This window comes from Stegostoma tigrinum, chromosome 25, assembly GCF_030684315.1.
Source record: "Stegostoma tigrinum isolate sSteTig4 chromosome 25, sSteTig4.hap1, whole genome shotgun sequence".
Taxonomy (NCBI): Eukaryota; Metazoa; Chordata; class Chondrichthyes; order Orectolobiformes; family Stegostomatidae; genus Stegostoma; species Stegostoma tigrinum.
Genome location: NC_081378.1, coordinates 51,452,426 through 51,479,327, shown reverse-complemented (window position 1 = coordinate 51,479,327; position 26,902 = coordinate 51,452,426). Strand labels below are relative to the sequence as shown.

The 26,902-nt window shown below is 42.9% G+C and overlaps 1 protein-coding gene across 1 annotated transcript in view; it reads right to left on the bottom strand.

Moving 5' to 3' along the window:
* The window catches only part of elk3 (ETS transcription factor ELK3), a 122,763-nt gene that overhangs the window by 23,355 nt on the left and 72,506 nt on the right, over window positions 1-26,902 (bottom strand). The window contains exon 2 of the mRNA XM_048554544.2: window positions 7,063-7,271. Coding sequence (XP_048410501.1) covers window positions 7,063-7,269 — 207 coding nt within the window. The 5' untranslated portion in view covers window positions 7,270-7,271. The remainder of the gene's footprint in view (window positions 1-7,062; window positions 7,272-26,902) is intronic.

The following is a 26,902-nucleotide window of genomic DNA, read 5'->3' as shown; positions in this document are numbered from 1 at the left end:
GGACACCCCATCAACTTCATCCGCAGATGCTTACCAAGAGGAGACAATACGTGCTAACACACTGGCCACACTACCGTATGTCAGGAACATATTGGAACTGACAATGAAACTCCTACAACCACTAGGAATTATGGTGGCACACAAACCCACAGCCACACTATGACAAACACTCACAAGGACCAAAGACCCTATACCCATGGAATGCAGTGTGGTGTACAAAATACCTGGCAAGGACTGCCAAAAGTATTACATCAGCCAGATAGGAAGGAAACTAGCCGTCAGGTTACTTAGCATGGTGATGAAATTTCTGAACTATACCCAGCAGCTCGGTGAGCAAGCCATCAACCTCATCCACAACCTGAGCTATAAATCATTGCAAGAGCCTTAATCACCCAATCCTTGCTAGTGATGGAGTCAGGCAATACAGAAAAGGCCCTTCAGCCCATTAGGTCTGACCAAAAATGCAAACTTGAGAACCTCGTCAAAATGTAGGAAAGTGGAAGAATATAGAACAGGTCCACAGAATCGATCTACACTAATCTGATTTTCCAGCACTTAGTCCATAGCCTTGAACATTATGACATTTCAAGTGCTCATCAGAAAAATGTGTCCTGGTGAATCAGTAACTAGCGCTGTGAAGACTTAGTTTTAGACTAATTAGTCGGAGGATTGGGGGGACAGGGGAGAAATCTAGGCTTACAAAGCAAAAGGGAGATAGCAGGGCAGCTAATACGATACCCAAAGTGATACAGGAAGGGACAGAGTGTACAAATGTAGAAAAAAAATCAGTAAATAGGATTAAAGGGGAAAAATATTAAAAATGGAAAATTAACAACTCTTGCCTTGAATGCATGCAATTTTCAGAACAAAATAAATGAATTTAAGGTACAAATATAGGCTAATGGATATGATCTTGTAGCCATTACAGAGAATATGATTACAAGGAGATCAAAGCTGGGAACAAAATATTCATGGGTATGTAACTTATCAAAAAGACAGACAGGAAGGTATTGTTGGTGGGGTGGCATTGATAGTTCAGGTGGAATAATTATGATTGCAAAAAATGACCTTGGATTAGAAGATGTGGAATCTATGTGGGTGGAGAAGGACACTGGTAGGAGTCTTGTATCTGCCCCCTAACAGTAGCTATATGGTGGGATAGAGAATAAATCTGAAGATAATGAGGGCAATTTACAAAGGCAGTACATTAATCATGGGTGACTTAAATCTGTGCGTATATTGGGGAAAGTCAAATTAGCAGAGGAAGAAGTCATTGAGTGTTTTCAGGACTATTTCCTCAAACAATGTGTTGTGGATCCCACCAGGGATAATGCATAATGAGGCAGGTTTAATAAATTATATCAGAGTAGAAGGCCGCCTAAGAAATAGTGACCGTAACATTATTGAATTTAATATTCAGTTTGAGAGGGAAGAACTTGGTCAGAATGAAATGTGCTAAGGGTAATTAAAAAGGAATGAGTGCAGAGCTGGTAGAAGTGGACTAGGAAAGGAATTTGGGAGCAAAGATGGTTGAGAAAAACATTTCAGACATTTAAGAAAATAGGTTTGGCTCACAGCAAAGAAATAAGTATATAAAAAGGAAGAGAGAGGCCAAAGTGAACAACAGCCCCCTTTGAGAATGAGACTAGAGAAATAGTAATGAGTAAAGAGGAAATGGCAGAGAAATTGAATAAATACTTTGCATCAGTCTTCACATTAGAAAATACTAATAACATTCCAAAATGACTAAATATTCAAGGAGCAAGAAGATGAGAGGAAATTGCAAAATTGCCCTGGAATTTTCTCTTTATCTTTTAAGGCACTCCTTAGACCAAATCTTTGACCATCTGACCTAATAACACTTCAAGTGGCTTCGTGTCAGATTTAATTTTCTAATACTCTGACATTGTGTATTAATATAGCCTTTTTAAAGTTATAATTTGTTTTAAGCTGCTGACCTATCCCATCATTCATGCTTTCACAACCTAATATAGAGATTTGATCACATAGCCTAAGCTGATATTTGAGTGCACTGTTGAGAGAGATGCACCATCAGAGGTAACATCTTTTGGATAATATGTTAAACCCAATGCCCTTCTGTCCTCTGAGGTGTATGTGCAGCACAATTTACAAAACAAGCAGCATATTCTCCTTGTGCCCAAGTCAGTATTTATATCTCAAACAGTACCTGAGACACAATTTCAAAAGCTACATAGTACTTTCTGGATTGGGAAGTTTCGGTTTTACTCCAATGGATTTAGAAAGGCTACCTTAATCCTCCAAGAGGAATACTGCAAACCACGTTGTTTGCAATGATCAATATAGATCAATATCACTAGGGAAAAATTGCTAGGGAAGCTAACGGGGCTAAAATCTGATATGAGTTTATCCTTGGATATTGGAAGAAATAGCTACTAAGATAATGGATGCACTGGTAGTAACTTTCCAAAAGCCATTAGATTCTGGAAAAGTCGCAAAGGACTGAAAAAAAAACACCTTTATTTAAAAAGCGCAGGAGACAAAAAAATTCAGTAACTAAAGGCCAGCTGAGTTTACCGTTTGTTATTGGGAAAGTGTTAGAGTTTATGATATGGGATAGGATGTAATAGCACAGCAAGGCTTCATGAAGAGGAATTCATGCCTGACAATTTATTAGAATTCTTTGAAGAGGTCGCAAAAGGATAGATAAAGGGAACACACTGCGTGTGATAGATTTGGGTTTGAGAAGGCTTTGAATAAGGCTACGTTAGGCTACTTAATGAGGTACGAGTCTATGGTGTTGGAGTTTGTACGTTAGCATGGATAGAGGAATAAACAGAAATTACTGCTGAAACTCAGCAGGTCTGGCAGCATCTGTGGGGAGAATGCACAGGTACTGTTTCAGGTACAGTGACTCTCTATCAGAGTTGGGATCACTGTCAGGATGGCAACCTGTAAGTAGTGGAGTACCATAGGAATCACTTGGGTTGAAAAGCAGGAGGCAGATCATTATCGGAATGACAATAGATTGGGAAAGGGTGAACTATGCAACAAGACCTGGATGTCCATATACACCAGTTGTTGAAATTAAGCAAGCAGGTGCGGGAAGCAGTGAAGAAGGCAAAGGATATGATGGCTTTCAATGACGAGAGAATGCAAGTACAGGAGCAGGAGTACCTTGTTGCAATTGTACAGAGTCTTGGTGAGACCATACCTGGAGTATTGTGTGCAGTTTTGGTCTCCTTACCTGAGGAAGGCTGTTCTCGCTATGAAGGGAGTGCAACAAAGATTTACTAGACTGATTCCTGGGATGGCAGGATTGATGAACGAAAACAGATTGGTTCAGGTATGACTATATTCACTGGAATTCAGAAGAATGAGGGGTTTCTGATCGAAATCTATAAAATTCTAATAGGATTATTCAGGGTAAACCCAGGAAGGATGTTCCCAATGACAAAGAACAGGTTAAGGATACAGGGGAGGCTATTTTGGACTGAGATGAGGAGGAATCTTTTCTCCCAGAGAATTCTCTCTCACAGAAAGAATTTGAAAGCAAAACACTGAATATTTTCAGGAAGGAGTTAGAGATAGGTCCTAGGCGTAAAGGGATTAAGGTGTATGAGGAGAAAGTGGGGACAGGGTATTGACTTGGATGATTGAATGGCAGAACAGGCTCAAAGGGCCGAATGGACTAATCCTGTACCTATCTTTCTATGAAGCTGGTATGTTTTAGCCCATCTCCTTTAATGGTAATGCAACAAATAGATTTGGGTTTGAAAGAGTTATATGAAACTAGCCACCCAGAAACTGAATCAAAAGTAAAATCTGCCTTCCTTACCTTACATGCAACTCCAAACCCACAGCAATGTGGTTGAGTCTGAACTACCCTTTGAAGTGGCCTAAGGAGCCACTATTGCGTGTAGTTCTGGCATCCATATTGCAGGAGTGATGTGATAGCACTGGAGAGGGTGCAGTGGGGATTTACGAAGATGCTGCCAAGGCTGTAGAGTTTCAGTTACGAAGAGAGATTGGGCAGACTGGGGTTGTTTTCCTTAGAACAGAGGGGATTGAGATAGTTTGTGCTTGAGCTGTATAAAATTAGGAGGGGCATTGATAGGGTACACAAGGAGAAACTTTTCCCCTTGCAGATGGGATCAATGATCAGGGGGCAAAGGTTTAAGGTCGGAGGGGGAGGAGATATGAGGAAAAGCCTTTTCACTCGGAGGGTGGTGAGAATCTGTAACTCACTGCCTGACTGGTGATGGAGGAAGAAATCCTCATGACAATGAGGAAGTATTTAGATGTGCACTTGCAATGCCAAGGCTGTGGGCCAAGTGCTGGGAAATGAGGTTAGAATAGTTACATGGTTGTTTATGACTTTTACGGACATGATAGGCCAAAGGACCTTTTTCTGTGCTGTAGATCTCTACAAGGAATTTGAGGTATGGCCAATATTGCTCACCTTATGAATTATGTCCATAACTTGTTAATGGATAAAGCTGAAAAAGTACTTTCAGATTCTCAAATGGAAGGGCAGGGGAGTTGCATTGTGGCATTGAGGAGTAATGGCTGAATCACACATTCCCAGGTGAGGTTCGGTACAGTCAAAGAAAATTAAAACTCCTGTGCAACAAATTATAAATCCTCTTCACTGGGAGGGCTCCACCTGCATCAGCTTATTTCTTCCTTTTCCCACAAAGAATCAGAATGCAGACTGTCAATCATTGCCAGTGATAGCAGACAGGGTCAAAGCCAATGCATACAATGATCCAACCAGCAAGCACCTAAAGAACACCTTTAGTAATCTGGAGTTGAGCTCAAACACTGGAACCAGAACTAATCTGCAGCACTGTAGAGGGGAGGTGATAACCTTGTTGTATTATCACCAGACTATTAAACCAGCAACCCAAGCAAAAGTCTGGGGATAAAAGCAGAAAGTGCTGGAGAAGTTCAGCAGGTCCGGCAGTGCCTGTGGAAAGAAAGTAGAATTATCGATTTGAATCCAGTGACCCTTCTTCAGAGCAGAATATTCTGGGGGACCCATGCTCGAATCCTGCCATGGCAGATAGTAGAATTTGAATTCAATAAAAATCTGGAATTAAGAGTCCAATGATGACCATGAAACCGTTGTCAATTGTTGGAAAAAATCCATCTGTTTCATTAATATCCTTTTGGGAAGGTAACTACTGTCCTTACCTGGATAATAAAGTGTGAAGCTGGATGAACACAGCAGGCCAAGCAGCATCTCAGGAGCACAAAAGCTGACGTTTCGGGCCTAGACCTTTTGTGCTCCTGAGATGCTGCTTGGCCTGCTGTGTTCATCCAGCCTCACACTTTATTATCTTGGATTCTCCAGCATCTGCAGTTCCCATTATCACTGTCCTTACCTGGTCTGGTCTACATGTACCTCCAGGTCCATTGTGGATAACTGTTAACTGCCCTCTGGGCAATCTGAGATGAGCAATAAATGCTGGTCTAGCCAGAAATCCCCTCATTCCATAAATGAATAAACCAACACCATTCAACATTTAGGGTGGCTTACTATTTTAAAATGAATTTTACAGTGCCTGTAGAACAATACTCAAATCCTGCTGCTGAGAATTTTCCCTCAGTCTGTTAGTTTTCAGGTTACCTCAAACTGTAAATGATTGAAAGAGAATCAGAAGTACAGTTGTGAACAGATTACATTGTCAACAATTTTGTTTTGGCTTTCACACAGTTCTGAGAAAAAGCTGCCTTCATTACTGCCTCAATATTAAACATCTTTGGCAGCACATTACAACAGGCAATTTTGATATTTGAGCAGAAAAAGAATTTCAGCTGAAGAAAGATTTCTGCTCGTCTGCAGATTTGCAGGCTGTATGTAACTAGCCATTATAAAATAAATACTGAATGCACTCACCTCAGCTCATGTGTTGTGTTACCTTCAGCCAGTGACATAATGATTGCAGACAGCAGGGGGCAGCAAATCTCACAGAAACAAAACTCAATGGGTTTGACAGGGTAGATACTGAGAGATTTTCTTTGACAGGGTTATCTAGAACATGGGATAAGGGGTTGATCATTTAGGATTGAGCTGAGAAAGAATTTCTTCAGCCAAAGGGCTGAGAAACTTTGGAATTCTCAATCCCAGGGGGTTCAGTCCTGATTATATTTGACACAGAGGCCAACCAATACTTGGACACTCAAAGAATTTAGGATAAGGCCATTAGGTGGGAAGGGGTTCATCATGTGCAACCTAAGCAGGATCTTTTTGAATAGGACAATGTTCAACAGGCTGAAAGGGCTACTCCAGCTCCGACTTCTTACATTCCTGCATTCTTTAGTTGTGAGGAAATATCTCAGTTATATACCAGGAAACCATCAAATTCTCCTTTCCTCTGGAGCTCAGACGCCACCTTAAAGATGTTTCCTCCTCTCCATTTTTAGGGTTTCCTGACACAGTGGCAAGATATGTTGCTAAACTGCACACAATCTCACAAAGTCAGGATCGAATGTAAATACATAAAACTCCCACATAAAAAAATTCCTGCATTGATTTAATCCCTCCTTTCTTGTGTGGAATAATCACATCAGGAGATTGGGATTAAGATCTCAACAGATAGAGCATTGGGACTGAATCCAATTCCCAATGACACGCATAGAAACAAGCCTAAATCCCATACCCACAGATCCCCAATCAATTAAATGTTTTACGGATACAGTGCACCTAAATACAGCCATCAGAAAGACACTGAACTCCCATTCCCAATATTCTGTACTCTGTCTTCAAAATACTTCAGCCCTTTCCTAAAAGCACCTAATCTTCAAAGCAAATGCAATGTTCCCAATTTACTGCATCCACATTCACAAAATACTGCACCTCTTTCCCAATACATTCTAGCCCCATTCTCAACATGCTGTACTCCATGCCCAGTATGCTGTACCCCACTCCCACTGTACTCTAGCCTATTTTCAACACACCTTCTTATTTACATTACTTTCTGAAATCTATAAGGTTTTAAACTAATCCAGCTCACAGTTTCAGTTTGTATGTCAGAACAAATTGGATTCATATTCTTCTGTTCACAATACAGTAAGTACCTTATCATAATAATATCGAAGGGCTCGGCTCAGTTTATCATAGTTCATGTTGGTTTTGTTTTTCCTTAGTCCCCAGAGTTTAGCAACCTCTTCTGCCTTAAGGAGTTTGAATTCCCCATCATTGGACGTCCAGCAGATCAGATGCTCATGTTTTTGATCAAGCAGTAACTGCAGCAGGAACTGCCACAGTGTGATCGCACTCTCCATCCCTAAAACAGATAAGTAGATACAGATTAACCCCTTTAATGCCTCTCTTACATTCGATGAACACAAAAATGCATCAGTGAAACAGTAAAATGTATTTCCAACTAAATTAACCCAAGTTTTTTTATTATTCATGGGATATGGGAGTCAACAGAAAGGCCAATAACTGTTGCCCGTCTCTAATTGCCCTGGAATAGAGTGGCTTCTTAGGGCATTTCAGTGAGCAGATAAGGGACAACCTATTGCTATGGGTCTGGATTTACTGCAAGACAACAGATTTCCGTCCCTGAAGAGTATTAAGGAACCAGCTTCATTTTTAACAACAATCAGCGATAGTTGTCCTGGTTCCAATTGTTGAGATTAATTTTATCTTGCTGATTTGTTAAATGGATCTACATTTCACCAGCTGGCGAAGTGGGCCATGAGCTCAGGTCCCAGACTAGTAGTCCAGGCCTGTGGATCACTAGCCCAGTAACACCTCTACAAAACCATCTCCCAGTTAAGTTTTCTGATTTAGTCTTTACTTCAGCCCCCTGTCTGTTTCTAAGAGAGGGTACTGACCGAAACTGAGTCAAAATCACTCAGTCATTCCATTGAATAACTCCTGTGATTTATTGAAAGCTTTTTCACACTAATGTTTTTCACACTAGTTCATTTTTCATTCTGGGTAGAGAATAGTCAAGAAAACCTGCTGTGTCACCTTATGTTTCCTAGTGGATGTGTACGAGGACCACTTCTGCTCTGACGAAGAGTCATTCAGATTCAAAAAAATTAGCTTTCTCTCTCTCCATGGATTCTGTCTGACCCGCTGTGATTACCAGCATTTTTTGTTTTCAGTGTGAGGACCACTCAACTGGCTTGCTCCTGCATTGCTTACTGCTTCCCTTTGTTGCTGCTTGTACAGCATTGGTACAATTAGAAATCTTTCAGAGCATCATAGCCACAAAGCTACATCTTACTATTAAAGACAAGCCAACATACAGCAAACTAGATCGTGTCCTGGGAAAGACAAGAACATGAGAGACAGCAGCAGGAGTTGAGCATTGAGCCAGCTCCATTCAGTATGATCAGCACTGATTTCTGCCTCACTTTCACTTTCCTGCCATCACTCCACATCCCTTGATTGCCTGTGAGATTAAAATTGCTCAATCTTAGTCTTAAATATCTTGAGCAACAGAACATCCAAACTCTCTGGGGTAGATAAGGAGCAATAGTCCACAAAGGATCATAGACATTCCTTTCTGTTACAGAAAGACAATTGATTATATATATCTTGAAGGTGACAACTCCACAAGCATGAGGTAAGGTTAGGAGGCAGGATTTCATGAACTATTGTATTTGGGACAGGGATTGAAGCCACACTGCTAACTTTATTCTGCACCTGAGCTAACCAAACCACCCACCAGCTCCGCCACCCAGGGCAGACAGTTCCAAAGATTCACAACCCTCTGAGTGAAGAGATTTCTTTCGTCTCAGTCTAGTTGGTTGACACTGAGACAGTGCCCCTGTATCCCCCACCAGCAGGAACAACCTCTCACCGTCCAAACTGTCAAGTTACTTCAGAATCTTGTACATTTCAATGAGCTCGCCTCTCATTCTTCCAAACTACAGGGAATATAGACCCAAATTATTCAGTTTCTCATCACAGGTCAACTTCCATTACCCAGGAACCAAACCAGCGAACCTTCATTATACTGTGTCCAGTAATAGCTGTCTGCTTTTTAAAAAATGGGGATCAAAATTGCACACAATACTCCAGGTGTGTTCTCAATGCAATGTAGAATTACACCAAGGGCTCTCCATTCTCATACTCCAATCATCTTGCAATAGATGCCTTTTGTCATCCTAATCGCTTGTTGTACAGGAATTCACTTCCCGTATTCTTCGCAGAAGAACAGTGACAATTAAACATTTGCGTCCTTTAGAAGTTATTCTGGATTTTTATTAGTATGAGCACAATTCTCCACATTATACTCCATCCATCAGCTTGGTGCTCTGTCACTTCATTTCTTTGCAATCTGTGGGGTGCTCACAACTCTGATTTCTACAAATCAACACAGTGTGGGGCTGGAGGAACTCAGCAGGTCAGGCAGCATCAGAGGAGCAGGAGAGTCGACATTTCAGGTTAGGACCCTTCATCAGTTCCTCCAGCTCCACAGGGTATTGACTCTGAGTCCAGTATCTGCAGCTCTTGCTATCTCCTATCTCTGATTTCTACAGCCAACTTTGTATCATCAGTAAATGTAGATGCATCACTTTCTGTCTTTATGCTAAAGGCATGAATATACATTCTCAACAGCTGAAGTTCCAGTGCTGATTCCTGCAGTATTGTCCTCAGCATAGCCTGACTCTTTGCTTCATCTTGATTACACAGTCCACAATTTATGCTAACATATCACCTCAGCTCCATGAGCCGTTATTTGACCAATTAATCATTTGTGTGGTACCTTATAAAGTGACTTTTGGAAATGCAATTATACTACATCTATTGTATCCCTTTTATCCACCGTTCTAGTTAAATCCTCGAAATAAATTCATCAAACACAATCCCCTTTTCAATAAAACCACATTTACTTTGTATAATTTTCTTGGTGCAGTGTTAAGACTTTGGTAATAAAAATGTCAGTAGTTTCCACGACAACTGATGTTGGGTGAACAGGCCTGTCATTCCTGGTTTTGTCTCTCTCTCCTTCCTTGAAAAGCAGTACTGCAGTTCCTAAATTCCAATCCACTAGGAAAGTTCTAGAATCTACAGAATTTTGGAAAATTACTGCACGTGCATCACCATCTCTGCTGCTTTTTTAAATTTTAGAATCCTAAGACGTAGGCCACATTAGACAATAGACAACAGGTGCAGGAGTAGGCCATTCGGCCCTTCGAGCCAGCACCACCATTCACTATGATCATGGCTGATCATCCACAATCAGTCTCCTGATCCTACCTTATCCCCGTAACCCTTGATTCCACTTTCTTTAAGAGCTCTATCCATCTCTTTCTTGAAAGTATCCAGAGACTTGGCCTCCACTGCCTTCTGGGGCAGAGCATTCCATATATCCACCACTCTCTGGCTGAACATGTTTTTCTTCAACACTGTTCTAAATGGCCAAACCCTTATTTTTAAACTGTGCCCTCTGGTTCTGGGCTCACCCATCAGCGGAAATATGCTTCCTGCCTCCAGAGTGTCCAATCCCTTAATAATCTTATACGTCTCAAACAGATCCCCTCTCATCCTCCTAAACTCAAGTGTATACAAGCCCAGTCGCTCCAATCTTTCAACATATGAGAGCCCTGCCATTCCGGGAATTAACCTCATGAACCTACGCTGCACTTCCTCAATAGCAAAATCCTGACGGTCCTGAAGATTAATTGGATTTTGATTCCTTAAGTTTCTCTGATATTTTTTCTGCTTTTAACTATCTGAAAGGGGTGAGATGTGGTTCTAAATACTGAATTAATATCCAGCTGGGGAACCAGTAGAAGATGTAAACACTCTTTTCCCCATTACATCCAGCTACTTTTTCATATAAGAGAAGACATTGTTATGGGAATGCCCAGAGCAAAATCTGCTGAAAGCCACGTCTGAATTATATTTCTGTCTCTTGAGTTGGATCATTGTCAGTTCAAATCCACTACAGAAACTTGAACTATTAATCCACTTCAGTGCAATATTGAGGGAGCAGCAGGGACAGAAATCACTGACCCTGGTGCTGTTCCTAGCCTGGGTCTGAACACTGTGGCTCCTAGAGTCCGAGGCCTGAGATAGTTGGCCCTGATGTAATCCACAGGCCCTAGGGAGGAGTACTACACTGTCACAGATGTTGCTTTTCATTGAAGTGAGGACCTATTTGTCGTCTTGGGTGGGGATAATAGATACTGAAAGGAGAAGTGGGGAGTTCCTCAAGTGTTCTGGCCAATACTTATCCTTCAAATGACAAGAAAATTTAAAAGATGATTTTGGCCATTTATTTCATTTCTTTCAGTGGGTCCTTGCTGTGTGCAAACTGATAACTGCATTTCCTATTAACATCCTTCAACATTGATGCAGAATGTAATGGTACATCCTGAGGTTGTGAGAAATGCAAATTTTCACTTTGCTTTTACTTTATGCTTTGTGAAGGAGGTTAAAAATAGGCTGGTTGCCTCATGTCACTAACAGATGAAAAAGATGAAACCAGTTCGCTATTTTTAAGATAATACTGGTAAATATTTGTACTTTTTAAGGTTGGGGTCTCAGATATGAAGAAACATTCCCCAAACTGACTTCAGATAGAAGGGAGGAGAACACACCCCCATCTACATCAGAACTGAGGTTGAGAGGGTGGAGAGCATCGAATTCCTCACAGTGACGATAACTGATGACCTGCCCTGGATTTCCCACATAACTGTGACGGTCAAGAAGGCACAACAACACCTCCTCTTCCTCAGGCAGCTCAGGAAATTTGGCACATCCGTGAGGTCCGTCATCAACTTCTACACATGCACCACTGAAAGCACACTGTCCGGGTGCATACCGGCCTGGTATGGCAACTGTTCTGCCCAGGACCGTAAGAAACTACAAAAAGTGATGAGCACAGCCCAGACCATCACGGAAGCTGTAGGCTCTATTTACATCACTCGCTGTCTTGGAAAGGCTGTCCACATCATCAAAGACGCATCACATCCTAGTAATGATCTCCTACAACCTCTTCTGTCAGGCAGAAGATACAGAAGCCTGAACACCACACACCAGCAGGTTCAGGGACGGCTTCCTCCCAGTTGTTATCAGACTGATGATAGACTCTCTAGCCTCAAATAATGCTGATCTTGCTAATGTTGATCTTGCCTAGCGCATGCCTTGTGCAATGTAAACTGCATACCTCTGTCTAAATCTTTTTACAACCTTTGATATGTACATCCTTGCTTACTATGATCTGCTTGGAAACAAAGCTTTTCACTGTACTTCAATATATGTGATATTAAAGCAATCCACCAAACTTATCAGACGTACCAAGCACATTTTAAAAATTCTTTCATGAGATGTGGGCGTCACTGGCAAGGCCAACATTTGTTGCCCATCCCTAATTGCCCTTGAACTATGAGGCTTTTGTTTTTGCTGCTAACCACATTACTTGTGGGCCAGTAAGTAAATTCACCCTCAAAACACTGAGGGAAAATTCAAGCACGAGGCAATTCATCAGAGAATAGGTGGCCCTGAATATAGGGGAGACAGAATCTGTTAGGAACTTCTCCTCTAATCTCAGGCTGTTTCTCTCCCATTCTTGCTACTGATGAGAGTCACCCACAGGACAGAAACAATCATGATCAGAGCAGAAATGAGCATTGGGAAGTAGTGAGTGAGGGATCTTTTGCTGGTGCCAGGGTGGGTTGGGGGAATGTTAGCAGTGAGGAGGAGGTGGATTTAAATGACTCAGTGCTGAAGAAGGAGGTCCTAAAGAAAATGGGTGCAGGGGAAGGAGGCAGAAAGGGAGTGTAGGGTGATCTGCCAGAAAAGAATATTCAACTAACTGGGAGCCTGGTAAGTTTGAAATCATTGGTGCAATTAATTCGTCACAAATGAATGTGGAATCTCTCAATTAAGGCTAGGTCAGTTAAGCACTACTATATGGAGGGGGAAATGTAGTAGACGTTGTTGATATGAACACTGTTCAAATGATTCAGTGTAAGTCTGAGATTAAGAACTGAGATACAGTAAAACGGTGATAACCCCTTGCTTAAAATCTTCCAACTTTATGCAAATACATTGGAAATATTTTAGCTGTGGCCTAACTAGTCTGCATTTACCTCTGGGTGTTTTTATTTGTGTTGACTTAACACTTTTCCTCAAAAATAATTGGCAACTTTCATGCCTATCATCTTTCCTTGTGCATGTAATTTTCAGTTGAATGAAAGATTAGTCAATATTGAGGATATTATTGAATTCTTCTAAATTCTGCTCCTGTGAGAGTTGATGTTGACACCATTATAGAAGGTACTGTTACTGTGTGGCCTTATCGCCTCATAAATCAAATTAGTGAGAATGAGAAAAAGAACTGTAAAAATTCAGAATGAGATTTATGAAATTTTATTTTGACCCCTGGAAGCTGTGTTTCATCTTGTGGCAGGTTCCACATTAGCAATGCATACCCCAAAATTCTAGTTTTCTTTTGCAAGCTTATTCAAATCTTTCTTAGATTTTTTCAATTTATATGCTTCAATAATCTATAAGAAAGGGAACACACACGTGACCAGAATAGAGAATTCAGTATTAGGGTTTGATACGGAGAAGGCTGAACCAAAAAAAAAAGTTTAAATCTCGATAAGACCAAATTTAGAAAAATAAACCAGAAATGAGCTACATAGTGCTTATTAATAACACAAACAAGTTATGAATAGTGTGAGGTGTTCACAAAAGTATTTGGTAGAATATAAGATCTACACATGTCCCTGAAGGGTACCCATGCAATTAAACAAACACAGCCAAAAAGAGGAGTTGGTGTTAAACTAAAAGAAAGGACTTTTTAAAAAAAGAACAAGAAAGACAGATTCCATAGACTGGGATAAAAGTGAAGGACAGGAAAGTGATACAAAGAAAGTGGGGAAAAGTTACTGAAAGGTATACAAGAAAAAAAGTGCAAGTAATATCAGGCACAGCACTCAATCATTTTACAACAGTGTTAACAGAGTGGCTAAGAGCATTTGGGTCAGACAGTGATATTGTGACTGGATATAAGGAAATGGTAATCTTTCTTAATAATAATTCTGTATCAATCTTTGCAGGAGACCATTCAGGCTAAAATAGCAAGGTTACAAGGCAAATGAAAAATAAACTGAGGGGCGGAACTAACCAGGTTCATTGGAAATTAAATAATAGTAGATGTAATGAGACTAAAGGTAGACAAAACTCCAAGAGCCTATGGCTTTAATCTTGAGGTATTACAGGGTGAAACTGTTGATTCTTCAGTCACAATCTTTCAATACTCGTTGAATTCAGGAAATACCTTCCTGGGTGGGGAGTTTCCCACTTAAACTGTGCTTTTTAAGAAAGGCCACTGAGAGAAAACCCCAGAAATGACAGATTGCTTGATAGTCAGTTTGGGGGAAATTAGTTAAATTTGTTATTGGGGATAGACTATCTTAGTATTTCAACAAACATGAATTGATCAATGGGACAACAAGGATTTGTAAAGTTATGAAGAAGGGTCCCAACCCGAAACATCAGCTTTCCCGCTCCTCTGATGCTGCCTGGCCTGTTGTGTCCCTCCAGCTCCACACTGTGCTATCTCTGACTCCAGCATCAGTAATTCTTACTATCTCTTGAAATGACTTGACACTTTTGAGGAGGTAACTAAATAGGAGCATTAGTAGAATGCCAAGCAATGATATTTATATGAAATAAGACCATAAGACATAGGAGTGGAAGTAAGGCCATTCAGCCCATCAAGTCCACTCCACCATTTAATCACGGCCTGAAGGCATTTAACAAGAAGCAATGTAAGAGACTTTTAAGCAAAAACAAGGCTCCATGAAATTGGAGGCGACAGGGAATTATTTCACGGATAGGTTACAGAGAATGTCAGAATAAAGGAGTTGTACTCAAGTTGACAGTGCACATCTCCCATTAATGAATCAGATGAAAGAAAAAGGAGCATTATGTCCAACTTTTCTGTTGAAACTGAGCTAGGGGCAAAAGTAAATTGTGTGAATACAAACTGAGGCGTTAATAAGTTAAACGAACAGTCAGACACTGGCAGTTGGAGTTCAATGTGGGGAAGTGTGAGATCATCACTTTGGAGCTGAGAAAAAGCAATCACAGCATTCTCGAAATAGTCAGAAACTCAGGGTTGTGGGAGAAATCCAGGAACTGAAATCATGAGAAGCCAGTGGATAGAAAAAAAAATTTAAAAAACTATTGGCCTAGTTTGCAAGAGCCTGAAATACATAGAGGCAGAATTTATGTTGCATGTGTACCGAAGTCCAACTAAACCCCATTTAGAGTAACCACACTTTTAAGTGTGGCATTTCAGGAAGGATAGACTACTGCACAGCATAGTGCACAGTGATATCTGGAGAAATGATGAGACAGGTTTCAGGCTTGTATTCATTTGTCTACAGGAGATTGTGTGGTGTTCTAATAGTGCTGTTCAAGGTGATTAAAGGATTTGGTACAGAGTAAGAGAGAAAATATTTTCATTGGCTGGGGAGGTCCAGGGAAAGGGAACACAATTTTAAAATTAGAGCTGGGCCATTGAGGAGCTCAGTAAGGACTGCTTCACACAAAGGGTCATGGAAATCTGGAACAGTGCCCCAGTAAATGGGGGAAAAGGGGGTACTTTTCTTTTTAATTTATTCATGGAACATGAGCATTGCTGGCTACCCAGTATTTATTGCTCAGTTCTAGTTGCCCTTCGGAAGGTGGTGGTGAGCTGCCTTCTTGAACCACTGCAGTTCACCTAGGTAGACCCACTATGGCCTTAGGGAGAGAGTTCCAGGATTTTGACCCTGTGGCATTGAAGGAATGGTGATATGTTTCCAAGTCAGGATGGTGAGTGAGTCTTGGAGGGGAACTTGCAGGGTATGGTATTCCGACATATCTCTGACCTTCTCCTTCAAGATGGAAATTTGGATGACAGACTTTCAATCATAAGGGAATCAGAATTATAGGGAATAGGTAGGAAAGTGGTGTTGAGGATTGTCAGATTTGCCATGATCTCATTGAATGGCACAGCAGACTCAATGTGTTTTGCTCCTACATCTTATGGACTTATGAAAGATGTTGCTGAAGTGTTGGTGACTCATTCCACTGCATCTTGTAGAAGGTACACACTGCTGCTGCTATGCAGTAGTAATGAAGGGACTGAATGTTGAAGGCAGTCGATCAAATGAGCTGCTTTGTCTTGGATGGTGTCAAGCGTCTTGAGTGTTGTTGATGCCGCACGCAGACAGTGGGGAGTATTCCATCACACTCCTCATTTGTGCTTTGTAGATGGTGGACAGGCAGAGGGGAATCAGGAAGTCTGTCACCCTCTTTAGTATTCCTAGACTCTGACCTGCTCTTGTAGCCACTGCATTTATATGGATAGCCAAGTTCAGTTTCGAGTCAATGGTAACCCTCTGGATATTGATAGCAGGAAATTTAGTGATGATAATGACATTGAATGTAAGGGACAATGGCTGGATTCTATCTTAGTGTTGATGTTGCAAATGTTACTCACTACTTGTCAGACCAAACCTGGATATTTGAGGACAGAGATGAAAGGATTTTCTTTTATTTTAGAAGGCTGTTTGATTGGAATTCTCTGTATCAGAGAGAAGGCAGCAGAGGTAGGGTCATTAAATGTTTTTAAGATAGATGTAAATAGATTCTTGCTAGCCTGGAGAATCAAGGTTATCATGGTATGTGAAAACCTGGAACAGATCGTTCATGAACTGAATACCACAAGCTAACATTCTCACAAAATCCATTCCTGCAACTATTGCTGAACTAATTCAATACAGAAAATAAAATTTAAAATGAATGTTTGAATTCCACTAAAAGTCAAGCACTTATTCTTTTGTATCAGTTCTATTGACAGCATCATTCTTCATGGTTCTACATCTTCAACTATTCCTTTTAAAATGGTCTTTATCATCCACAACTCAAACAAAAACATTTACATCTTCAGGTGCAAATATCAATTTCAGCTCGTGAAATTCTTCCATGCGTAAGAACTTTTAGTAATACGGATAGTTTAACTTAATATTTACACAGGGAGAAATAAAACCACTGCCCAAAATGGGCAGCATCAGCAAACATTACCAGCATCTGGTGGGTGGCACGGTGGCTCAGTGGTTAGCACTACTGTCTCACAGGGCCAGGGACCCAGCTTTGACTCCAGTCTCCGGCAACTGTCTGTGTGGTGTTTCCATGTTCTCTCTATGTCTGCGTGGGTTTCCTCTGGGCGCTCCAGTTTCCTCCCACAGACCAAAGATGTGCAGGTTGGGGTGGATGGCCATGCTAAATTGCCCATAGTGTCTAGGCATATGCAGGCTAGCTGGATTAGCCCTGTGGAATTCAGGATTACGGGGATAGCGAAGGGAGGTGGGGTGCTCTTTGGAGTGTCGGTGTGAGCTAGATGTGCCAAATGGCTAACTTCCATGCAATAGGGAATCTATGATTCTACCTGTATGAGGCTGCATAGAATGGCACATCCTTTAGTAAGATTGGAGATGACTGGGTCAATTGTCCCATGAATCATAGACTGCTGAGTGACTGACATCTTCTACCCACAGAAATGTTCTCTCTAACTATCCAAGCACAAGGTGCTCTCTCACAGGAAATCCTGCAACTTGACTGTCAACAGCTACCCGCAGCTTTATTGCTGCTTTAACAAACAAAACAAAGTCATTTACAGGAATATCCAAAAACAAAAGTATGCCAAGCCCAGGAAGGAATTAACAACAAAAATCAGAAGTTGCTGGAAAAGCTCAGCAGGTCTGGCAGCATCTGTGAAGAAACATCAGAGTTAACATCTTGGGGTCCAGTGACCCTTCCTCAGGACTGAAGGAGATATTGGGGCTGGTCAAGGAGAGGGATTTTAGGGAGGGGCTTACCTGACAAGGGAGAGAAGTGGGGAGAGAGAGATTTTGTGAGGAAATTCCTTGAAAGAGTATAGTTGCCAAAGAGGGAGTACAGCAGAGGTTAACCAGACAATACTGGGGGTGGCAGGACTATCCTATGAGGAGAGACTGGTCAACTGGGCCTGTATTCATTAGAGTTTAGTTTATACTGGGCAGAGAACTATTTGAGAAATCAAATTGTGACAGGGCTGGACAGACTAGATACAGGGATGATGGGGGCAGGGGTTCACAGTCTCAGGATACAAGTCAGCATGTTTCAGATTGAGGTGAAGAAAAATTTCTTCGCTCAGACCACGGTGAACCTGCAGGGTTCTCCACCACAAAAGCTGTGAATGCTAAGTCACTGAATATACTTGAGAAAGGAATAAACAGATCTCTAAATGCTGATGGTGTCAAGAGGAATGGGGAGAGAGTGAGATCATGAGATTGAGACAGAAGGTCAGCCATCGTCTTACTGAATGATGGAGGGTTCTTGATGGCCTCCTCCTTCCTGCTCGTATTTTCTATGTTTCAATGTTTCCAGACTATGGGGCCCATACAGCCAAAGGCACCACCAACAATGGTGGGAGGAAAGGAAGGAGTAAAAAAAAACTCCTTCCCTACAACAAGATCTAGGTGTTTCAGGTGTTCTTGTACATCAGTCAATGAAAGCAAGCATGCAGGTACAGCAGGCAGTGAAGAAAGCTAATGGCATGCTGGCCTTCATAACAAGAGGAATTGAGTACTGGAGCAAAGAGGTCCTTCAGCAGCTGTACAGAGCCCTGGTGAGACCGCACCTGGAGTATTCTGTGCAGTTTTGCTCTCCAAATTTGAGGAAGGACATTCTTGCTATTGAGGGAGTGCAGCATAGGTTCACGAGGTCAATTCCTGGAATGGCAGGACTATCATATGTTGAAAGATTGGAGCGACTGGGCTTGTATACACTTGAGTTTAGAAGGATGAGAGGGGATCTGATTGAGACATATAAGATTATTAAGGGATTGGACACTCTGGAGGCAGGAAGCATGCTTCCGCTGATGGGGGAGTCCAGAACCAGAGGACACAGTTTAAAAATAAGGGGCAGGCCATTTAGAACAGAGTTGAGGAAAAACTTCTTCACCCAGAGAGTGGTGGATATTTGGAATGCTCTGCCTCAGAAGGCAGTGGAGGCTAAGTCTCTGGATACTTTCAAGAAAGAAATGGATAGAGCTCTTAAAGAAAGTGGAATCAAGGGTTACGGGGATAAGGCAGGAACAGGATACTGATTGTGGATGATCAGCCATGATCATAATGAATGGTGGTGCTGGCTCGAAGGGCTAAATGGCCTACTCCTGCACCTATTGTCTATTGTCTAAATCTTTCTCTCCTTTCAGGTGCCTTCCTAAAGCCCACACTTTTGACTGAATTTTCCATTACCTGTTCTAACATCTCCTCACGTGGCTCGGTGATAAATGCTTTTTGATAACACTGAGGTGTTGACATCAATGCTGTAAAGAATTGTGTGCAATGTGTGTGAAAAGTGCTATATAAATGCAAGTTATAGTTTTTGTTGTCCATAAGGCCAGAGACAGATGAATAGAGTCTGAGATTCGGGGTCCAAATAGTGACTGTATTCCGGGCAATGCTGCAAGATGTGTTCAAAAAACACCATCAAGACATGTGCAACGGTGTAACTGCAATCTGACTATATTTATGCCAGACATAAAGTAGAATGCTGAATCATACCAATGTCTAGTAGCTAAACAAGAGGGTGGCCTGTCAATCTGGTATTTTCACCTCACTTTGGTCACAAATGCACAAAGTCAAACATGCTTCTGTAAAGTAAGCCTTTTAAAAGCTTGGAAAACTTAGCGCTAAATTGGGAACATATTGAATAAAGCTACGAGTGCAGGAACTGGCATCCCTGATACCTTGACACAGATTGAGATGCCCTGAGACCGGAGGCAGAGGGGTTTAAGACCCATTCGGGAAGTTGCTGAGCAGCTGACAGCTCAGAGCACTCTCCCCACCCTAGCTATCCAATGAAATTCCTGGGGTGGAAAATCTGGCCGGATCTTCAAAAACTGCAAAATCCACCTCCCACCCCACCCCGTAACATTTCCTTTTCTAGAGGATTTTTTTTTCAGAAAATTGATCCCCTTGGAGGCTACAAAAAAGGTTGCCACACCTAATGTGGGACTGCCTGAGACAAGAATGAGAAAGAAAATAATGTTCGGTGCAGAGTCGAACACTGTGATTCCAGCCATGTTGTTGGGATAAAAATCAGGTTTGAAATTTAAAAGCCAGCAATCAATTGCTCTGTAAAGCCAGAAGCAAAACTGTCTCCTTGTAAAAAAAAAGGCAAAAGGACTGTGGACATTGTCTGGGAAGATTGGACATGACTGTCGCAAACTGGCCTAGAGTGGGGCATTGTGTAAGGGGGCAGTGGGTCACCATGACAACTCCCAAAAGGGTGCTCTATTTGGGCTGTGGGGAGGCAGGTGAAAATTTCTCTGCCACAGGAAGCAGTCGAGGCCAAAATATTGAATGTTTTCAAGAAAATGTTAGATGTAGTTCTTAGGGTATGGGGAGAAAGTGGGAACAGAGGACTGTGATAGGTGATCAGCCATCATTTTCTAACATGGCAGAACAGGCTGAAAGGGCTGAATGGCCTAATCCTGCTCCCATTTCATTTGTACCTATGAATTTGTATGCATTTTAAGAAAGGGTGGAAAAGTCACCAACTGCGATGCTGATGCTTGATAAACCATATCAACAGACAATCCTGACTTTAAACATGATGACCTACAACTCCAGGTTGTGTAACGTGGTGACCTGAGCCTTAAGGGTAAAGTTCTACCCCTGGTCTTTGGTGACAGGCCAGGTCTTCAGTCAGGTAATACCTACCTCCCTCCCTGGGAAAGCAATAGATTCAACTAGACATCCAGCACCAATTACAAGACAGTTCCAGAGAGGGGTGGGGGCTGTGATTGGAAAGGGTTGGACACCCAATTATACATTAATATATCCACCCTCCCAGATGTAGTGTCAGATCTCTTGAGGAGCATTAAGGTGTATGTGTCCCGAGGGCCCATGGGTATCTACCCCAGGTTATTGAGAGAGGAGATTGCTGAGGCCTTGACCAAGATCTTTGATTCCCCACTAGCCACTGGAGACATCCTGGAGGACTGGAAAGTACTAATGTTGTTTCTCTGTTCAAGAAGGGAAATAGAAATAATCCAGAAAACTACAGACCAGTGAGTCTCACATCAGTAGCTGGGAAGCTGTTGGCGAGGATTCTTAGGAATAGGATTTACGCACATTTGGAAAAGCATAGCCTAAGTATGGACAGTCAGCATGGTTTTGTGCTGAGCAGGTCACATGTTAATTACTTCATTGAATTTTTCAAGAAGGTGACAAAGGTGATCAATGAGGACAGAGTTGTTTAGATAAACTTTAGTAAGACTTTTAACAATGTCTCTCATGGTAGGTTCATCCAGAAGATTAAGATGCATAGGATCCACGGTGACATGGCCATGTGGATTCAGAATTGGTTTGCCCATCAAAGGCAGAGAGTAGTGGTGGAAGGGCGTTTTTCAGGCTGGAAGTCCGTCACTAGTGGTGTTCTGCAGGGATCCATACTGGGATCTCCGCTGTTTGTGATATATTAATGACTTGGATGAAAATGTAGATGCGTGGGTTAGTAAGTTTGCCAACGATACAAAGATCATGGAGTTGTGGACAGTGTAAAAGGTTGCCAAAGGATACAGTGTGATTACGATCAGCTGCAGACATGGGAAGAGAACTGGCAGATGGAGTTTAATCTGTGGAAGTGTGAAGTGCTGCACTTTGGGCGATCAAATATTAAGGAAAAGTATGCTGTTAATGGCAGGACTCTGAAAGCATTGATATAGAGAAGGATCTTGGAGTTTGAGTCCAAAACTCCCTAAAAGTGGCCACATAAGTGGAAAGCATGGTAAAGGTGCCAAATGGCATGCTTACCTTAATTGATTGAGGAATTGAGTACAGATCAGGATGTCATGTTGCAGCTTTATAAGACTTTGGTTCGGCCATGTGTATGAGTATTGTGAGTTTGTTTACGTGGAACAGTCCCTCTTCCGCACCTACACAGGCCCCAAACCCCACCTCTTCCACCGTTACATTGATTACTGTATCGGCGCTGCCTCTTGTTCCCCAGAGGAGCTCGAACAGTTCATCCACTTTACCAACACCTTCCACCCCAACCTTCAGTTCACCTGGGCCATCTCCAACACATCCCTCACCTTCCTGGACCTCTCAGTCTCCATCTCAGGTAACCAGCTAGAAACTGATGTCCATTTCAAGCCCACTGACTCCCACAGCTACCTAGAATACACCTCCTCCCACCCACCCTCTTGCAAAAATTCCATCCCCTATTACCAATTCCTCCGCCTCCGCCTCATCTGCTCCCAGGATGAGGAATTCCACTCCCGCACATCCCAGATGTCCACGTTCTTCCAGGACCGCAACTTTCCCACCGCAGTGGTCGAGAACGCCCTTGACCACATCTCCCGCATTTCCGGCAACACATCCCTCACGCCCTGACCCGCCACAACCGCCCCCAGAGGATCTCCCTCATCCTCACATACCACCCCACCAACCTCCGGATATAACGTATCATCCTCCGACACTTCCACCATCTACAATCCGACTCCACCACCCAAGCCATTTTTCCATCCCCACCCTTGTCTGCCTTCCGGAGAGACCACTCTCTCCGCGACTCCCTTGTCCGCTCCACGCTCCCCTCCCACCCCACCACACCTGGCACCTTCCCCCAACTGCAGGAAGTGCTACACTTGCCCCCACACCTCCTCCTTCACCCCCATCCCAGGCCCCAGGATGACCTTCCATATCAAACAGATGTTCACCTGCACATCTGCCAATGTGGTATATTGTATCCATTGCACCCAGTGTGGCTTCCTCTACATTGGGGAAACCAAGCGGAGGCTTGGGGACCGCTTTGCGGAACACCTCTGCTCGATTCGCAACAAACAACTGCACCTCCCAGTCGCGAACCATTTTAACTCCCCCTCCCATTCCTCAGACGACATGTCCATCATGGGCCTCCTGCAGTGCCACAATGATGCCACCCGAAGGTTGCAGGAACAGCAACTCATATTCCGCTTGGGTACCCTGCAGCCCAATGGTATCAACATGGACTTCACCAGCTTCAAAATCTCCCCTTCCCCTACTGCATCCCAAAACCAGCCCAGCCTGTCTCTGCTTCCCTAACCTGTTCTTCCTCTCACCCATCCCTTCCTCCAACCTCAAGCCACACCTCCATTTCCTACCTACTAACCTCATCCCACCTCCTTGACCTGTCCGTCTTCCCTGGACTGACCTATCCCCTCCCTACCTCCCCACCTATACTCTCCTCTCTACCTATCTTGTTTTCTCTCCATCTTCGGTCTGTCTCCCCCTCTCTCCCTATTTATTCCCGTTCCCTCTCCCCATCCCCCTCTCTGATGAAGGGTCTAGGCCCAAAACATCAGCTTTTGTGCTCCTGAGATGCTGCTTGGCCTGCTGTGTTCATCCAGCTCCACACTTTGTTATGTAAGAGTATTGTGTTCAGTTCTGTTCGCCACATTACAGGAAGGATGTGGAGGCTTTGGAGAGGGTGCAGAGGAGGTTTACCAGGATGCTGCCTGGATTAGAGGATATGAGCTATAAGGAGAGGCTAGCAAAACTTGGGTTGTTTTCTCTGGAGAGGCGCAGACTGAGGGGAGACTTGACAGGAATCTATAAAATTATGAGACGCATCAATAGGGCTGACAGTCAGTATCTTTTTGCCCAGAGGTGAAATGTCCGATACTACAGAGCACATATTTAAGGTGAGAGGGGGAAAGTTCAAAGCAGATGTGACGGGCAGGTTTTTTTTTACACACACACAGTGGCAGGAGTCTCAAACGCACTGCTGGAGTGGTGCTGGAGGCAGATATGATAAGGGCACTTAAGGGACTTTTAGATAAGCATGTGAATATGCAAGGAATTGAGGGATATGGGCCAGTGGCAGGCAAAAGAGACTAACTTCATTTGGCATCATATTCAGCACAACATCGTGGGCCAAAGGGCCCATTCCTGAGCTATACAGTTCGATGTTCTATGTACATAATTACATTGCAAAACCAAAACCAATCATAAAGTATAACAATCGTGCCTGAGTCTCACTCTCTCACCGCGACCATGTCTGAGCCGCACTCTCTCACCGCGACCGTGTCTGAGCCGCACTCTCTCACCGCGACCGTGTCTGAGCCTCACTCTCTCACCGCGACCGTGTCTGAGCCTCACTCTCTCACCGCGACCGTGTCTGAGCCGCACTCTCTCACCGCGACTGTGTCTGAGCCGCACACTCTCACCGCGACCGTGTCTGAGCCGCACACTCTCACCGCGACCGTGTCTGAGCCGCACACTCTCACCGCGACCGTGTCTGAGCCTCACTCTCTCACCGCGACCGTGTCTGAGCCGCACTCTCTGAGAGTAAAAATCTTGCAAGGCTCAAACGTTCCACCGAATATTTAAATCCTCCTTATCATTCAGATCACTTCATACTAAAGCTCGAACCTCTGGTGTAGACAAAGGACAAACCAATGGATTAGACTGTGAACTTAAATCAACTGGACTGGCTACAGTTTGAAGCAGAATGGACCAACCATATATAAATGAATAAAGACTGGCATCTGCCTGTGAACCCTTCCAGAGTGCTGCGTAGCCAGCGTCCCTCTCTCCGCCTCTGCTGACTGAATCCCACTCTGTTTTTAGGAAGTACGTCCACAACTCCCTTTGGGAACAAGCTGGTGTCTCTAGTCTTGCTGAAGGGACAACCCTGACCTGCAAAGTATACACCTGAGTCCTGTACACAAGCAGAGGATGTAAATAGCAAAGAACAGAATTCTTACAGTGCAGTAGGAGTTAATTTGGCCCATTTAATACCTATTGCCTATCCATACGACTATAAGATGTAGGAGCAAAATTAGGCCATTCAGCCCATCAAGTCTGGTTTGCCTGCCAATCATGGCTGATGTGTTTCTCAACCCAATTCTCCTGCCTTCTCCCTAAAACACTTAATCCCCTTAGCCATCAAGAACCTATTAATCTCTGATTATATACACTCAATAACTTGGCTCCACAGCCCTCTGCAGCAGTCACCACCCTCTGGCTGAAGAAATTCCTCCTTATTTCAGCTTTAAAGGGTCACCCTTCACTCTGAGGCTGTGCCCTCAGCTCCTAGTCTCTCCTGCCAATGGAAACATCTTCTCCACGTTCACTCTTTCCAGGCCTCTCAGTATTCTGTCAGTTTCAATCAGGACCTCCAACCCCTTGTCCTTCTAAATTCCACTGACTACACACCTAGGGTGCTCAACGACTCCTCATATGACAAGCCCTTTATCACTGGGATCATTCTTCTCAACATCTTTAAAATCCCCTCCAATTTCAGCACATCATTGCTTAGATACGAGGCTCAAACCTGCACACAATATTCCCAAATATGATCTGACCAGAGCCTTATACAGCCTCAGTAGTACATCAGTGCTCTTTTATTCTAGCCCTTTTGAAATGAATGCTAACATTGCAACATAACTGCCAAGTGAACCTGCATGTTAACCTGAACAGAATACTGAACTAGGACTCCCAAGTCCCTTTGTGCTTCAGATTTCCAAAGCCTTTCCCCATTTAGAAAATAGTCTACACCTCTATTCCTTCTGCTCATGCATTCTCAAGTTGTATTCTATCCGCTCTCTTTGCCCACTCTGCTAGCCTGTCCAAGTCCTTCTGCAGCCTCCCCACTTCACTATATCATCAACACTACCTGTACCTCCACCTCTCTTTGTTTCATTTGCAAACTTAGCAACAATGACCTCAGTCCCTTAATTCAGATCGTTAATATATAATATGAAGAGCTGTGGTCCTGACACTGACCCATGCGGAACGCTCCTAGTCACTGGCTGCCATCCTGAAAAAGACCTCTTTAGTCTTCACTCTCTGCCTTCAGCCAGTCAGCCAATTCTTTATCAATGCCATTACCTTGCCCCTAACACAATGGGTTCTCATCTAATTTAGTAGCCTCCTATGCAACATGTTGTCAAAGGCCTTCTGGAAATCCAAATAGATCACGTCCACTAGCTCTCCTTTGTCTAACTTCCTCATTATCTCCTCCAAAAATTCTCTCAGATTTGTCAGGCATGACTTCCCCTTGATGAAACTGTGCAGACTCAGTCCTATTTTACCATGCACTCCACAATCTCTATCTTAATAATTGACTCCAAAATCTTACCTCCAACCAAGGTCAGGCTAACTAGCCTATAATCTCCTGTCCTCTGCCTTCCTCCTTTCTTAAATGGGGGTGTTACATCAGCCATTTTCAAGTCATAGAGTCACACAGCACAGAAACAAACCCTTTGGTCCAACCAGTCCATATCAAACATAATCCCAAACTAAACCAGTCCCATTCCGCCTGTTCCTGGCCCAGAATACTGAACTAGGACTCCCAAGTCCCTTTGTGCTTCAGATTTCCAAAGCCTTTCCCCATTTAGAAAATAGTCTAACCTTTCCTATGCGTGTACTTATCCAAGTGTCTTTAATGCCCACATCCATTCTTCCACAGAAAGTTCACTCCACATACAAACCACCAACTGTGTGAAAAAATTTGCCTTTCATGTCTTTAAAATCTCTCTCCTCTTACCTTAAAAATCTGCTCCATCTACCACATTCCAGGATTGCTGACTTCCAACTCAGCGAAAATCAGCTCAGATCTCTCATTGCTGAATATGGTCATACCCACATCAACATCTTCACCATCCCCAGCTTTGAATTCTCAAAAAACGTTTCCTCACTAACATATCTTTGTCTAACCCCTTCCTTTCTTTCTATATCTCCCTCCACAATTCAATTTCAACATTGCATTTGTCTGATAGCACCTTCTGTCATTTCCCTAACTTCCCACATATGACCTGCTCAGGCTCCCTGACCTTCTCTATAAGGATGTCTTCCTGAATGAAAAACTGCAAGTAGTTGTTGTATCTAGTAGGACTCTAAGATAACTGTT